This window comes from Bactrocera tryoni, chromosome 1 (genome assembly GCF_016617805.1).
Source record: "Bactrocera tryoni isolate S06 chromosome 1, CSIRO_BtryS06_freeze2, whole genome shotgun sequence".
NCBI lineage: Eukaryota > Metazoa > Arthropoda > Insecta > Diptera > Tephritidae > Bactrocera > Bactrocera tryoni.
The window spans coordinates 22,732,196-22,749,775 of NC_052499.1; the positions used below are offsets into that span (position 1 = coordinate 22,732,196).

The following is a 17,580-nucleotide window of genomic DNA, read 5'->3' on the forward strand; positions in this document are numbered from 1 at the left end:
TTTGTGCATTTTGTCTTTTAATATTGATATTTATAAAAAATTACCGTTTTTTTCGAAAATCTATATAAATGTTTCCGCAAGCACCCATATTGTTCGTCTAAAAATCTTCGATCAGGCACTAGATTATATATTAATAAAACTAATTGGTGATGGTCACCGCAAGGAGCGGCGGTTGGAACTGGATCAACACAAACAGCCATTACTTCGAAAATAATTCTTTTTCGTCTAAAATTTCTGTCAAGTCAAAAAGAAACTTTTTTTAATTATACTTTGTTCTTACTTTTATAAAATAACTTACCGGCAAAAGATACCCCTTATGATAATTCCAGGAACATAAAATTTTGAATTAAATAAATATTTCTAACTCTTACTAGTATGAAAATTTGAAAATATGTTTTGTTTCCGCTTCCGTTTATATATGGTAAATATTCTTTTCATTGTGAACTGAATGCATTTATTCACATTTCGCAGTTAAATGCATCCCTGTTGTTTCTCTGCACTTAAAGTGGCAACTCTTGTAAAAATAAATATCTCTGCAAATTGTTGTTGCCTAGTCGTTGTTGTCTTGTTTTTATTTTGCATTGTTATTTTCTTCTCCTGACTTTTATTTTCCGAATACTTGCAAGAGAGCAGTCAAGAAAACCTACAACGAAAAATAAGAAAATTGTAATTAAATTAGAGCAAATTTTTACAAACCGGAGTTATTGCTACTTATTGCGAAATACATAGGTACAATTACTTAAACGACCGGCATCACAAGAGAAGATGATGTATTTACCACTACTATACGTTTGTACAGGAGCTTTGAACGTTCTACTATTAAAGTAAGTGCATATTTATAGTATAACTGCGTAAATTGTGTAAGTTATTGAACTTCTTTATCCCTACCTAAACCTTAGAGGCATAAATTATACACATATAACAAAAATGTCTTTGTTTAGATGGAGTGACACCTTGGAAGGCGAGTGCAGCGATGGGAAATGGCGTCGTTTCCAACATCCAGTGGTTCAAACTGCTCTCATGTTCTTAGGACAATTTCTTTGCTTCGTCTTTTACAAAGCTGCATATTTTTTTCTTCAACGGCGCGGTGTAAGTTGCCACATACATATATATTTAATTAAATGTGTGTATGGATGTAATCAGTAATACGATTGAGTGGTGGTGATAAGAGACTTCGTTATTTTAAAGAAGATGCGATTATAATTAAAAAAATAAATAAATTTTCTAGGCGGGTGCTGAAGGTGAAAATGTGTTAACACGAGGCGGACGTGAATTCTCACCGCTGCAATTGTTTCTGCCAGCTGCATTGGATGTAATAGCTTCTGTTATATTATTAACAGGGCTCTATTTAACCTATGTGTCCAGCTTTCAAATGCTAAGGGGTGAGTAACTTGTAGATTAAACACACATTATAAGAAAATAATGACTGTTTGATGATATAAAAATAGCAATAAGTAAATGTATGTATATACCCATTTCTAAAGGGAAAGTACCTTACATGAAATATACTATAATATTATTCTCTTTTTAATTATCAAGTCGTCAAGTAGGTACACGGTATATTAAGATTCCCTACGATGTTTGTACACCTATGTATGTAAATAAATAACCAGAGTGATGAGCTGAGCCATTTAGCCATGTCCGTCTCTCTGTCCGTGAGTCCGCCTGTATATATGTATGCGAACTAGTCTCATTGTTTGAGATATCGATGTAAAATTTTGTCCGCACCCTTATCAAAAATCTGCTCATGAAGTTCTTGTACGATCGTTGCCACGAGTCTACGCAACCGGGAGGACGCGGATTTTTATCCGGCCAATTAGTAATAATGTCAACTCGGCAGCATTCCTCCAAATCACTTAAGGGATGTTTTCTGCCGTTGAGCAACAACAACACTAAGTTCTTGTGTAAAAAACATTATTTGGTGAGGTGTCTTTACGATTCCAAAGAAATAGTTTAAATCGGACATTAGCATATAGCTGTCATACAATCTGACCGATTAAACTCAAGTTCTTATATGAAAAACTTTTTATTTGACAAGGAATCCGAAAAATTTGGCATAGATATTTTTCAAAGGCATTGTTACAATCGCCGAACATATTGTTCATTTATACTATAAAAATGTATCTGTGAACGGTATTATAGCTTCTTGATTAATTTTATAATTGACAATTTTTCTAATTTTTTAACTAAATATGTAAAAATGTATAATTTCAGTTTCTGCTCTAATATTTGTTGGAATATTTGGTGCCATACATCTTAATCAAACTTTGACTGCACGTCACTGGATGGCTATGTTCACCATCAGTTGCGGTATCTTGGTAATAGTATCTATTGATGTACAACGCGTCGCATATGATCACATTTTATTGCCAAACTGGGATAGCAATGCAGTATTAACCGGTAACTTACTCGTACTTTTCGCACAAATTTTCCACGCTGCTAAATTTGTTTATGATGAAAAGTGCCTTAAAGGAACGGATATACCGACCTTGTTGGCTACCGGTTGGCAAGGCATCTTCGGTCTCTTAATCACTGTTTTGCTGGGCATATGTCTAAATTTCTTACCATCACCAGTACCACTTAACCATAACAGCCGAGGCGTTTTCGACGATCTTGGCGATATTATACCGCAACTCCGCAGTAATCCAACATTATGGGCACCTTTAATAATTTTTGTGATCTCCAGTGCTTGTTATAATTTTGCTTCACTAACGATTGTGAAGTATTCATCATCAGCGAATCGATTACTGGCCGATGGCTTACGTGTGCTACTCATTTGGTGGATGGCCTTCATGTTGGAATGGGAATGGTTCAATCTCATAACATTAATGGGCTTCATAATACTGGAAATGGGCACAATTGCTTATCGGAATGCGATATTTATTGAGTGGTATAGATCACTAATAGCTCGTTTGATGCGTGGACGATATGCAGATTTAAGCAATGAAACAGTCAATGACAGCGCAGAGCCTGGTGTATCGACGAACCGTCCGGCGGATGTTATTTAAATGACTGCAACTGATATAGCGAGTAACGCATTGTTGTGATATGCCGATGTAAGAAAGTAAACATTTCAAGAATTTATAGTTAAAAGCACGAAGGAGAGCGAAACTGACATGACTACTGACATACATATACATATATACATATATATAGAATAATAATAATTTTTGCAGTTTATTTAACAATATTTGAAATTCTTCTGCTTATTTACTTATATAAAAATTTATTTAATTTACTTAGTGTGACAACTCAACATACGATGAGACAATAATTGAAACATCTCCTAAACCCTGAAATCCTTTAATAACATTTACATATAAAGCTTCGTGAAAAATTCTAGTTTTCTACCTAGTTTCATGTAGTTATTAAAAATTGCACTAAGTGCTCAAGTTGTTGGTGTCACATCTAAATTATTTGAAATATTTAATATGTAAAAAATGTAACTGATTTATCTGACTGTTGGAGAGAGAAATTAGGCGATATTTGACTAAAAATAAGTAAATTACTAATTATTTGAAAATAAACTTATTGAGAAGAATGAAAGATAAAAGCTTTGTATATTTTCAATTAAAGAAGAGGGAATGTGTGTGTAAGTATTCAAAGAAGATATGTTAATTAGTCCAGTCATTTGAGCTTAAATTAGGTAAGAATCTCGGAATTCGATATACCCATTTATATGTCTCTAAATACTTGTATATTGACACCCTAAAGTTATCTTAAACGAGAACTTACTATAATGACTGGACTAAATAGTAATGTCAAACCAGAACAATTATATCAATGTATTGAAGACTATGTATGTATGTATGTATTTTCAGTTCACCAATAAGACTCCCTAAACTTTTGTTTGTAAACTCGCAAACTACTCAGTCAAGGAACATTCATTAAGATAGGATTTTTAATTCTTTTTTTTCGAGAATTGTTCTTTTCAAGACGATTGTAGCGAAACTGCCGAAGTTATGGCTACTTTTACAATTGCTTATTGACGTTTTACATGATATTTCAAAACTTTAAACCGTTTTCCCCACAACTCACGTTTTCAAAGACGCCCTCATAACTTCTAAACTTCTGCACCTATCACCTATTTTGAAATTTTGAACACTATGGTATACCTAATTTACGAGGTAACGCTGGAGTTTTTTATTTTCGTTTCCAAAATCGCTCTTTTTTTCAAAGTTTTTCCAAAAAATGAAAAATTAAAATTACGAAAAATACCGCCGAAAGCGATTATCTAACGATATATGTAATTTTGATTTCAGATGATCCAGCACCAAGGGCCACCGAAACTCAACTTTTTCCCGAGATGCTTCAGTGTAATACCTCTCTTGGTCACATTTTATAATATTTCTGCATATATTTCTCTATAGGAGTTTTAAAATATTTTTTAACCAGGCCTTGTTTTACACAAATTAACTCAACTCCCGCCTTAAATAATTCTTTAATCCACTGGGCCACAAAACCGAACACTTTTTTCGAACGAAAATCGAGTTACTGAACGAAATCTTCTAAACCAGGCTTGACCTCAAAATATGTATTCACATTTGCTTAAGTGTCCTGCTGGTTCTGTTTCAACGGCTTTCCAGATTCTATTTGGGTGGCAAAGCGCAAGTTAACTGCCATCGAGATCATCTAACGGGATGCTCAGGAAACGTGCTGTGTGGAAGTGGTCGGATTACACGGAGATTGGTGTTACAAGAGTGGTTTTAATTTCTACGATCTAAGCCTATTTGGATTGGTTAATAGTATAAACGTTCTCACAAAACACTTTCAATTGCCACAAAGCAATTCAACCCTTACTGATTAGAATAAATTCAAAATCAAAATTGCCACGATTCAGATCAGATAGCCAATGCCTACTAAAATAACAAAAACATGAAAAATATTGTAGTGTTTTACGCGTCTCTCTCTCTTAGATTTGTAACAGCGAAGGATACTCTGTTTACTAATCTATACACTAGTAAGGAAATAATTTATATTTGTACATATTTAAACACAAAATTTTATTTATATTTATCATTATATAATTTAATACACATATGAGGCAATCACAATATTTATTTATTTAAATGAAATTACTTTTAAAGCAGCAATAATATTTGCTCCTATGCACATTAAGCCACATTAACTTTGCACTAACTGTTTATGTACGTATGTATATATAGTACATTAAAAACAACAAAGATAAAAAAGCAAGGGTATTAAATTGCAAGAAATACTATGGTTTTTGATATCTATAGCTCTGAGCAGATGTCAAGAGTGCTCAATTTAAAATAAAGCCAATATAAATCAGGAAATTTCGCTTAATATTATGTTCGTATATATGGTGTATACTTTAGCATTACAGTTAATACAGTTTAATTTATAAATTCATAATTTTCTCACATTTGCTAATAGAATTTTAGCTGTTTTGTTGGTTTTTTTATTTGCTATGCTTCTACAGCAGCTGCAGTTTATTGTCATATTTTTAATTGTAATGATAAGATTTTGTGAAACTCAACACAAGTGAACTTTTTTGCTTGTAATTAAAAAAGAATATGCACATACATGTTTAGATAAGAAATATACGTATGGAGTCGTATATAATTTATATATAAATAAACAAGTATGTGCATATGTATGTAGATCAAATATTGTGTTGACTACGTATGTATATGTAGACTGTTCTCTTTAGCTGTAAATTGTTTTAAGCATATGTTTGTGCTGGTTTTAGGTTGCAAATTTGAATTGACTGTTTTATTTTCACTGTATTTAATTAATGCTAAATTTAAGCATATTTTATGACATTCATATGCATACAAATATAACACATTTTTCCAACAACAATCGCAATTTACGTACATATTGCGCTCACAATTATGTCTTTAAATTTCAAAACATTTTTTTTAATGCATGGAGTATATATGGACAGTACTCAATAAATGCATGACATATACTTATTTATATATTACATACAATTCTGAATGTATGGATTACAATTTGGTAGTATTTTCTTTAAACTGCTAACATCACTTAAACTGCCTTTTTTAAGTGCTAAATTTATAATGATCTTTTAACTTCATTTAATATTTCACTAGCAACTAAAGTAACCATAATTGTTTCTCTGTGTGCGTTTAGTTCTTCTTTTGCATGCCCAACATCGCCTCGGCTACACCAAGGAAATACACCATTTGTGCAATGCCAAATAGTGGTGCAATCACAATCATACGGCACAGACCACCCTTGAAAAATGCGGTTGGGCCTTCGTACTTGAAGGTTTTGCTAAATAAAAAACAACAATATTAGTAATAATTAAAAAATTAATAATTTATAATTTACTATCACATACCTAATACAATCCACAATACCCTTGAACTCCTTCTCGCCATCCGCTTTCTTAATCGCCTGCAGTCGTGTTTTCACCACATCTAATGGATTCACAAAGAGCGCAGCAAATGAGCCAGCTGCCAAACCAGATAAGAAGGAACACCTGCAATTTAATAATAGATATTTATATTTCCAGTGTTTTAATGAAAATTCTCCACTTCGTATACAAACCAAAATACTGCCTCCCCTGAACCGTCATTTCTACGCGGGCCAAGCGCATTTAATGTAGCAAACAGCGGGAAGTAAACTACTGAGAAGGTTACATCACGCGCACCGGTCGCACCGATACCCTTATATAGACCGAATATACCCTTCTCTTTCAGCAGCTGTGAGGCTAATTTAGTTGCTGAAACTTTCTCCACCGTTTTACCCGTTAATTTAGCTTGTGCTGCAATACGGCCAGCGTCCTGCATTTGAATTTTCAATAACTCCATAGGAGTCGTAACGATGATTTGGAATGCACCAGCTAAACCGCCAGCCAACATTTGACTGCTCATCGGCAGATGTCCGTCCTTGGTGGTCAACTTGTGACGGAAGTAATCGTTAGCAGTCAGTTTAATAGCCTTCTCGGGCGTAATGAGCAGAATGTTGACACCCGAACCACGATACATGCCGAAGTAACCCTCAGCATGATATGTCTTGCGGAAGCAGTCGAACCTTTACGGTGGAGCAAAAATATCCGTTTTACAATGATTTTAATAAGTAAACAAAATTAATTATTGTATGTCACTTACATGTTTTTATACATCTTCTCACCATTTGGACCCACTTGTTGATTCTGCAAACGAGTTTTGACCAAATCCAAAGGGAAGACGCAGGAGACACCGATAATACCGGCGATGCCGCCATTGATAATTTTTGGCAGCAGCCTAAAAAGGAAAGAAAATGTGGGATTAATTACTAATTGTATTACAGTAAGTTTTTATAAAAAAGAAGCATGTAGAAATGTGAGAGGTATGTAATATAGAGTCCAAAGGACTTAAGCTAGTCCAAAAACCCTCATTATGTTTTTACACGGTGGATTGGTTCAATAAAAAAGACACTGATGATTCCTCTAAATGTATGCTATTTAAAATTTCTCTCACCATTAAACTTGGGTGTATTCACCAAAAGAAATTCCTCTCAATTTGTGATATGTTCGTAATTGTTTATGTACATATGTTCGAAAAAATTAAATCTGGTAAATAAAATTTAAGCTCCAAAAAATTTTTAATTGTGCTAAATGGAATAAAATTGTGCAAAATTTTAAATATGGTTTTATTTTCAAATGTATGTGTGTATAAATACACATGTACATACATATATATGTGTCCCCTGAGCTCATTATATTTAATGAAAAAAAAAATCACAACATAACGGTATTAGTCACATATATTACGAACGTAAGATAAAACTTAAAAGCAGGCTAAGTTAGTTACCGAATAATCTATCCTGACCCAGATATCCAGCAATAGCAAAAGTTTGCCTCACATATAACAGGCTGTCGCATCAACCTTTTCTCTGGACCATCTTTACAAAATTTTATACTATGCAGTAAATATTTTATATATGTGTATCGGCTATGGCTCAAGCAGCTCACTACTTCCGCTCTTTGACCAAGTATCCTTTGGGTAGCCTAAGAACACCCGTTCGAAGGCGAGCTAATGTGAGAAGGCGAATCATCCCCTACATAGGGTTGTGCACTGGGTTTGGGACCCGCCACGTAAAAACCAGTACCAATGAAAAAGAAAAAATAGCCTCGGATGAGAGACCCCCCTTTTGATGACGACCATGGCAAACGAAATAAGGACTACGATTTGAGGGCATGCACCTGGAATGTCCGGACCCTTAATTGGGAAGGTGCCGCTGCCCAGCTGGTTGATGTCCTCGGAAAAATAAAGGCTGACATCACCGCCGTCCAAGAAATGCGATGGACGGGACAAGGACAGGGACGAGTAGGTCCTTGTGACATTTACTACAGTGGCCATATAAAGGAGCGCAAGTTTGGTGTTGGATTCGTGGTAGGAGAGAGACTCCGTCGCCGAGTACTATCATTCACTGTGGTGAATGAACGTCTAGCCACAATCCGCATCATAGCGAGGTTCTTCAACATATCAAGAGAAGGACGATGTGACCAAAGATGTCTTTTATGAGTGCTTGGAGCGCACTTATGAGAGCTGCCCCCGCCACGATGTCAAAATCGTGCTTGGCGACTTTAACGCCAGGGTGAGTAAAGAAGGTATCTTTGGCATTACGGTCGGTACATTCAGCCTCCACGACGAAACATCCCCAAATGGGTTGAGGCAGATCGACTTCGCCGGGGCCCGAAATATGGTTATCTGTAGTAGTAGATTCCAGCATAAAAAGATTCATCAAGCTACCTGGCTGTCTCCGGATCGAAAAACTACCAACCAGATCGATCATGTTGTGATAGACGGAAGACACGCCTCCAGTGTTTTAGATGTGCGTGCGCTCCGAGGTCCTAACATCGACTCGGACCACTATCTTGTTGCAGCCAAGATTCGCACCCGCCTCTGTGCATCAAAAAACGCACGTCAACAAACACAAGGAAGGTTCGATGTCAAGAAGCTGCAATCACAACAGACAGCCGAACAATTTTCTACTCGGCTTGCACTCCTGCTCTCTGAGAGCACTCGTCAACAACTCGGTATAAGGGAACTGTGGGACGGCATTTCAAATTCCTTACGTACAGCTGCAACCGAAACCATTGGTTTTCGGAAAGTGCAAATGAACGGCTGGTACGACGAGGAGTGCCGTGTCGCAGCGGAGAGAAAACAGGCTGCCTACCTCGCAACGTTACGATCGACCGTGAGTTGAAGAGAGAAGCGAGGCGCATTTGCAGACAGAAGAAGAAAGAGGCCGAAATGCGTGAGTACGAAGAGCTTGATAAGCTGGCCGACAGGGGTAATGCTCGAAAATTCTACGAAAAAATGCGGCGGCTTACAGAAGGTTTCAAGACCGGAGCATACTCTTGTAGAACCCCCAAAGGTGATCTAGTCACTGTTGCCCAGAGCATACTTAAATTATGGAGGGAACACTTCTCCAGCCTGCTGAATGGCAGTGAACGCACAACGCCAGGAGAAGGCGAACCCGATTCCCCAATCGATGACGATGGAGCAGACGTTCCATTGCCCGACCATGAAGAAGTTCGAATAGCAATTACCCGCCTAAAGAACAACAAAGCGGCGGGGGCCGATGGATTGCCGGCCGAGCTATTCAAACACGGCGGCGAAGAACTGATAAGGTGCATGCATCAGCTTCTTTGTAAAATATGGTCGGACGAAAGCATGCCCAACGATTGGAATTTAAGTTTGCTATGCCCAATCCATAAAAAAGGAGACCCCACAATCTGCGCCAACTACCGTGGGATTAGCCTCCTCAACATCGCATATAAGGTTCTATCGAGCGTATTGAGTGAAAGATTAAAGCCCACCGTCAACAAACTGATTGGACCTTATCAGTGTGGCTTCAGACCTGGAAAATCAACAACCGACCAGATATTCACCATGCGCCAAATCTTGGAAAAGACCCGTGAAAGAAGAATCGGCACACACCACCTCTTCGTCGATTTCAAAGTTGCTTTCGACAGCACGAAAAGAAGCTGCCTTTATGCCGCGATGTCTGAATTTGGTATCCCCGCAAAACTAATTCGGCTGTGTAAATTGACGTTGAGTAACACCAAAAGCTCCGTCAGGATCGGGAAGGACCTCTCCGAGCCGTTCGATACCAAACGAGGTTTCAGACAAGGCGACTCCCTATCGTGCGAATGATATTGATATCATCGGCCTCAACACCCGCGCCGTTAGTTCTGCTTTCTCCAGGCTGGACAAGGAAGCACAGAAAATGGGTCTGGCAGTGAACGAGGGCAAAACGAAATATCTCCTGTCATCAAACAAACAGTCGTCGCGCTCGCGACTTGGCTCTCACGTCACTGTTGACAGTCATAACTTTGAAGTTGTAGATAATTTCGTCTATCTTGGAACCAGCGTAAACACCACCAACAATGTCAGCCTGGAAATCCAACGCAGGATTGCTCTTGCCAACAGCTACTACTTGGGACTGAGTTGGCAATTGAAAAGTAAAGTCCTCTCTCGACGAACAAAAGCTAAACTCTATAAGTCGCTCATAATTCCCGTCCTGCTATATGGTGCAGAGGCTTGAGCGATGACAGCAACCGATGAGTCGACGTTACGAGTTCTCAAGAGAAAAATTTTGCGAAAGATTTATGGTCCTTTGCGCATTGGCCACGGCGAATATCGCATTCGATGGAACGATGAGCTGTACGAGATATACGACGACATTGACATAGTTCAGCGAATTAAAAGACAGCGGCTACGCTGGCTAGGTCATGTTGTCCGGATGGATGAAAACACTCCAGCTCTGAAAGTATTCGACGCAATACCCGCCGGGGGAAGCAGAGGAAGAGGAAGACCTCCACTCCGTTGGAAGGACCAAGTGGAGAAGGATCTGGCTTCGCTTGGAATATCCAATTGGCGCCACGTAGCGAAAAGAAGAAACGACTGGCGCGCTGTTGTTAACTCGGCTAAAATCGCGTAAGCGGTGTCTACGCCAATTAAGAAGAAGAAGAAGTATCGGCTATTGAAATTTCGACCGGCTGAGTAATTTCTATTCGACCACTCACCATCTGAAGAAAAAATAGTAAGTAGCATAATGAACTGTTGAGCCCCACCAGTGTAATTTTAGACCCAATAAATCTTTATTATTTGTATGAGTTCACTGAACAAGTTTTAAATAGTCCCTCTTATCAATAAGTGTGCTACGAAAAACGTAAAATAATTATAACAATTTGTTTTCAAAACAAGAATTGATATTTAAGCGCGTGCCCCGGGGTTGTTTACGCACACAGTGAGTCGCTGTCAATAATTGCAAATACGATTGTTGGCAGGCGATTCTTTTGTTTGCAAACAAAAAAATATATTAGAGACACTTTTCTATGTTTGAATATATACATATGTATGTATGAATGTATGCACATAAATACTTCACTTGGGTATGTATACATGTATATATGTATATAATTAATATTTTTTCATGAACAGTTTATTTTTAAATTGACGCTTTCAGCATTTTATTGTCCGTAACAAATTTTGAAATCAATCTTGACAATATCTATACATATGTATGTATGTATGTATGTATGTATGTACATACATACTATGTTCAACATTTTATTATGAGTCGCTTGTGCAGCTAATAGTATATAAGCAGAGTACTTTCAGTATTATTGTATCTATGGAGTGCAAATAAGTAAAAAGCGCTACGCTTATCAGCGGAATCTAGTGAAGAAATGATGTTAGCAGAAAAAAATCTAAAATCAAATCAAACAGTTTCGAATTATGTAAATGCCGCGAACCAAGTTTATATCATTTTTCGTCATATTTCGTCATATGTACATATTTTTATTTCCATAAGAAGGTTTCAATTCCAAAAGTGCATTGTTGTTGTTGTTTTAACGGTTTCTCAGTCCCCGTTAGGATGGTAAGGGTTATCTGTGTTGTGGTCGACGTCATCTAACGGGAGGCCCAGGAAACGTGCTGTTACGACGGGGTCGGACCAAAGGGAAAAAGGTGTTGGATGAGTTGGCAGAGACTCGTTGCATACAGGACATACATTGGATATGTCGGGGTCTATTCTGAATAAGTAGGAGTTTAACCTGCTACAATATCCAGAACGAAGCTGGAACCACAATTCCCATGACAGCCGGTTCTGCGCACCGGAATTGATTCGGATTTCATCCGACCAAGGGCCCGTTTGGATCGGTAAGTGTTAATCTGTGTTTGGGTTGCTCCGTATCCTCCTGACTCGTGCTGGCATTGAGTCCAACCTGGACCCGGAGGAAAAAGGCTCCATCCAGACTCTACCTCGATCAGGTGTAATACATGCAATGGATGGAGCCATCTTAAGACCTGCTCAGGCCTTAAGACTCACAGGGAGTGGACCACGAGTTACGTGGCCCCATGTTGCCCTCGCAATACTGCGACACTGCCTCTACGGCTGTGCAAACTCACATCTTTCTAATATGTACTTCGCAACGCACGAACTTAGCCTTTTTACTGCCAATTATTCCCAATAAATTAGTAACAAATGTTTATCACTAGCAAATATTGATATTTTGAAAGCTTAAAATTGAAAATAATTTAATTGTTTATTTTTATAATTGTATTAGTGTATGTATGTACAGAAGTACATTATTATTGGTACATGTCATGGCGGTGTTATAATTTGAGCCATAGTCAAACAATAAATGCGCTTACCATATATACAGAGCACCCAGCAAAGTTTAGCAGATGTACTTAAATTATAAAATCAAATAGAAAATGCATAAACAAATACATATTTTGAACCGAAAACCTTTTAAGTTATATTTTAGTGAATAAACTTTAATATATATGTACATACATACATACGAATGTAGACGGACTGACGACTTAACGCTCGCAAAAATAGAATTTCGCACATTTTAATTGTTTATTGAATACGTACACACAAACAAACTCTGAGGAACAAACAGATATTGAAGTAAACAGTTGGTATCGGCATAATATCGAGCACTCGATGATGGTGCTTACTTTTTATACCCTGGACAGAGTGTATTTAGCTTGGCACGAAGATTCTATCACACAAGGGAAACGTCGGTATGACAAACTATTTAGTCGTTTCCGTCTGTATATACACCAAATGGTCTCTCAGTCGAGATATCGATCTGAAACGTTGCACACGTTATTTAACTCTTTTGTCGGAACCGCCGATATTGGACCACTATAGCATATGCCTGCCTTACAAATCGACCGATTAAAATCAAGTTTTTGTACGAAAACCTTTTTTGTTTGACGAGATATCTTTACGAAATGGATGGATTATTGTCTATACATATATATATACTATGCAATCTTTTAACAACTTGTTTTGCTTGGATCATTATAAAATATACCTGCTATATAAACTGATAGATCAAAATCAAGTTTTGCATTTGACAAATTTTCTTCGCGAAATTTGGCATGAAGTATTGTCCAAGGCAAACATACAATCTCAGAAAAAAATGTTAAGATCGGATCATTATTGTATATATAAACTGACCGATTAAAAACAAGTTCTTGTATGGAAACTTTTTTGTTTGTGAAGGGTGCAACCGAAGTTAAATTTTTTTTGCTTTAATGAAGAATTAGCAATTGAAGCCAACCGAAATGTGGAATTACTATAATCGGGTAATATAAATAAATATGTACAAATAAAATTAATACACATGAATATATGTATGTATGTATACATTTTTATTAGTCGTCAAAAATTTGCATATAGACATATACGTATATACTACATCTACATATGCTCATTCATTGCATCGTTTGACATATACATATTACAGTATTCTTAATATGGGTGCATAAATATATATTAAATATTTTCAACCTTGACGGGTGTCAGTTTTTTGCGAACAACAAATAGAATAAATAATATTCGCATTTTCCCCAAATGTAAGTATATATGTAAGTATACATCTACATACAACTAGATATGTAAGTATTTCTGCTCTCATTCAAATAAAAACAAGCACCTTAACGAGCGATGAGCAGACAAAAAGAACGGCAAGGGGCTATTATTAATATTTATAAATATATAGTATACGTATGCAAATTAAGACAGACAGAGCCTCAGATACTTATGCGTGTGCTTAAAATAATGTGTTGTGTGAAAAATATATCTCACAAATTAGGTCCCACGATTTCGTATATATTCGTCTTAAATGAATTTCTTTGACATTCATAGACACACTCGATTTTGGCTAAAAAATGCTCTTGCATACATCTTATTAAAAATATACAGATGGGCGTGTGCTCATGCATATATTATATTAATAAAATATTTGAATACATGCACATATGTATGTATGTGTGTGATGTGACTACCTTATTATAAGTGGTCTAACAGGTATACTTGTATTATATTTTTTGTCAATGTTCTAATGTTCGAATTGTTTACCAGAATATATATTTTATTTTCATATAAATTTCAAACAAAACTTTAATCTAAACTTAAATACATACTAAGTGGGTTAGAGTTTATATGGTATGTATGTACATTTGTCCAACTTTATTATAGAAAAGTTGTTGAAAATCGTTTTTTCATCGAAATTGGGGGTCTGTGCATAGTACTATTTCGATGCTTTGGTTAGTCAAAAATAATTTTCGGCATTATTTATTCTTATTATACACATCTTGTGAAACGCATCGACCATATTTTGATCACTTTCTTAAAGCAACTTCTTTCTGGGCAATCCTGTGAAGTCTTACCGATGTACAAAATAACTAAGGGCGCCTATTTCTCATGCGACAGCATGAACATGTCCTATCTTTCAAACAAATCCGTGAGATTTTCCGGCAGGATAACTGATTTTGGACAAATTCAAAGAATTCATTAATGAGGGAACATCGACCTGAATTTTTACTATATCAGGTTTTACGATGCTAAAGAATGGTGTTTTATTGTTGAATAAATATCGAGGAATATGTTCATACATACTACGACAGGAAATATAACCGATCGCGAAAATTTTATCACACGTTCTTTTAATTCTTTAGACATTGTACTAAATTGTTGTCAACCCAACATTCATCAACTCTATGATGGCATAGAGTGAAGAGTTATAATTGTTTATAGGTATTTCATGGTGCAAACATATTAGTGTTTGATTAAAATTCATTGAGACGCCAATGGTTTCTAATTGATCATAAAAAATAACTTACGCAAATTGCTGTTGTTGCGGTTGTGGCAATGCTTGTTGAGACATTCTGTAATTAGATAAAAAAATCGAACTTTAGTATGACATGCTTTATGTACGTAAATACATATATATACATATATAAATATTACTCTTATCAGTTGAGCCAATAATGCTTTTAACTGTCGAATTTCAAATAAATGGTTATATACCGAATACAAACTAAATAATATATTTATAGTTTCAGTGTTTATTTACCCTAACTACAGTAATAGGACTTTTCTATATTATAGCATTTAATCGGATTCTTTCAAATACGAAACAAGTATTATTATCTTTGTCTTTATCAAGTATTATGGGCTTTTATTTATTATTTACTAGTTCTATTTGTTAATGACTACACTATGCATAAATTCGATAAGACAAGTTGTGTGTGCATACATAGGTTGCCTTTTATGTTTCGAGGTTAGAGAACAAACCCAATTCGAAATCGAAATCATCGAAAATTGAGATCTATACACTTTCACATGCGTTTGATTTAATTCTCAAAGCACTTTTGCCACTTTGATTGAGGTATCTCCGAAACATTCGATTTGACCGTCTCTTCAGGTGTCGAAAAAGGTTGACCTCTTAGTTTAATTATTTTTTGGAACGGGAATAAAAAGAAGTCATTCGGTGCCAAGTCAAGATTGCTCATCAAATCGATGTTTTAAGTGCTAAAAATGCTATTGTTTCAGTCAATGTGTGAAGAGTGATCCGTCGTCGGTGATTGACTTTCCAGATTTCTTGCAAAACATCTGGCAAACAAATGGTTATATACCACTCAGAATTTACTGTTCTGCGTTGTTCTAGTGGTATTTCATATAAATCCATGATTCATCATCTGTCACCTTGTCATAGACATGTTTCGACGCACCGTTATCGTATTTTTTAACATTTCTCTCGACCAATCGACAGGAGCCTTTTTTGAGTGAACAACAATTTGTGTGGAATATATTCAATAGTCCACCAATTCCTATACTTGTCTTAATCCCACGATAGGTTATATGATGATCTTATGACCTCACGAAATTCGTCTTGGAGTGATCTACGACCTCGATAGAATTCACCATACCATCGATAAACATTGGTCATTGATGGAGCTCCATCGCCAAAAGGTGAATTAAGTTAATTGATGCACTGCTGCTACGTTAATGCATCTCGAAAGTTGTAAAAAAATATTCCGCGAAAATGATCGCGGTTTAATTTAATTTTTGGCCGAACTGAATATTTTAAGTAACTGTAAACAGCATAAAGTTGTCATTTGCCAGATTGTATTAGTAGGGTTGCCAAATCACGAAATATAAAAGGCAACCTACGTATAAATTCAATGGATTCGTATCGGATATTTGTAGATATAATGGAAATCATAAATATTTTTTGTTTTTAATTTGACATGAATATTTGGCCTAGATGTTATATGTGAGGTTGTGTAACTCAGCCAGTGTACGAATGAAGAACACTTAATTTTTATCAAAATTTATTAATGTTTCTGAAGGTACCAAATTATGATACCATTACGTACTTGCTTTTAACTACCACGTTTATTAATATAACGACCATGCATATTTGGAGATAGACTTGCGGTGTCAAAGGTTTTATATATATAAAATATAAAATCGTTTTGGTTAATTATATTTTTGCAGCTGATGCCAAAAACTGTTTACGTCCAAGAACTACTTGTTAAATTGTCTAATTTACAATTTATGGATACCATTGCACATAGCAAGAATATCATTACTTAAGTTGACATGAGGAACTTAACTTCAGAAGTAATCCATAGTTTCGTAAAGTTCTGTTTTATTTTTCCCTGTCATTCGTCTAAACATTTTTGTTAGCCCAATCGAATATTTAGCTTAAAACTTCGGACATGAATAGGTAGAAACTACTTTATCGAAGCTAGGTAGATCAATTACACTAGTTTTTAAGCATATAATTTTACATTAAAAAGGTGTCAAAAATTATTGACGAATTTAATATTAAGAAATCACTAAATTCCTGCGTTTACGATGGATATAGCTTATATAGGTGAGCTATAGTAGTCAAAAGCTTTGGCTAGTTAAGCGCTTATATAAGTTACCGGTACCGTAGGTAATCTAAAGACATTGATTTTTCAAACAAGGTACTATTTCCAAAAGTTGATTTTGAGCTAACTGCCCTGTTGGCTACTTACTTTACTGATATTTGTTGTTTACTTATGTATAAGAAGTGGGGGTAATCAAAATACTTTGCGACACAAGTATGAGCTTTCCGCGTATAAATTAGTGCTAGGTGTCACTATTTTGTGTCGTAAATTTTGTATATTTATAACACTTCGTAGCTGAACATTAAATGCAAATTTCCGTAAAACTTATCACGAATCTTCACCCACAAACCAACTACCGCACGTATTGGATTCTGTGCAAAACTGTACAGATGTTTTTGACAAGTATATT

General features: G+C 35.9%; 2 protein-coding genes across 2 annotated transcripts; one reads left to right on the forward strand and one right to left on the reverse strand.

Moving 5' to 3' along the window:
* Positions 1-541: 541 nt before the first annotated feature.
* On the forward strand, positions 542-3,553 carry LOC120767028 (solute carrier family 35 member F6). The gene is made up of 4 exons (XM_040092874.1): positions 542-824; positions 942-1,089; positions 1,229-1,382; positions 2,215-3,553. Exons 1-4 carry the CDS (start codon positions 766-768, stop codon positions 3,006-3,008), a joined length of 1,155 nt encoding a protein of 384 aa, XP_039948808.1. The 5' UTR covers positions 542-765; the 3' UTR covers positions 3,009-3,553.
* Positions 3,554-5,038: 1,485 nt separating this feature from the next.
* LOC120767029 (mitochondrial glutamate carrier 1-like) lies at positions 5,039-17,561 on the reverse strand. The gene is made up of 6 exons (XM_040092875.1): positions 17,319-17,561; positions 15,132-15,176; positions 7,101-7,235; positions 6,538-7,023; positions 6,329-6,469; positions 5,039-6,261 (listed from the first exon to the last, which is right to left on the reverse strand). The coding sequence occupies exons 2-6, from the start codon at positions 15,173-15,175 to the stop codon at positions 6,114-6,116; spliced, it is 954 nt and encodes a 317-aa protein (XP_039948809.1). The 5' UTR covers position 15,176; positions 17,319-17,561; the 3' UTR covers positions 5,039-6,113.
* Positions 17,562-17,580: the final 19 nt, after the last annotated feature.

Excerpts from the sequence above, each read along its gene's own strand:
- LOC120767028 (XM_040092874.1), top strand. The coding sequence starts at position 766 with ATGATGTATTTACCACTACTATACGTTTGTACAGGAGCTTTGAACGTT. Across the intron at positions 1,090-1,228 it reads TTTTTCTTCAACGGCGCGGT|GCGGGTGCTGAAGGTGAAAA; the intron begins GTAAGTTGCCAC and ends TAAATTTTCTAG. Across the intron at positions 1,383-2,214 it reads CAGCTTTCAAATGCTAAGGG|TTTCTGCTCTAATATTTGTT; the intron begins GTGAGTAACTTG and ends GTATAATTTCAG.
- LOC120767029 (XM_040092875.1), bottom strand. The coding sequence starts at position 15,175 with ATGTCTCAACAAGCATTGCCACAACCGCAACAACAGCAATTTGC. Across the intron at positions 7,024-7,100 it reads GAGAAGATGTATAAAAACAT|GTTCGACTGCTTCCGCAAGA; the intron begins GTAAGTGACATA and ends TCCACCGTAAAG. Across the intron at positions 6,262-6,328 it reads GGTATTGTGGATTGTATTAG|CAAAACCTTCAAGTACGAAG; the intron begins GTATGTGATAGT and ends TTTTTTATTTAG.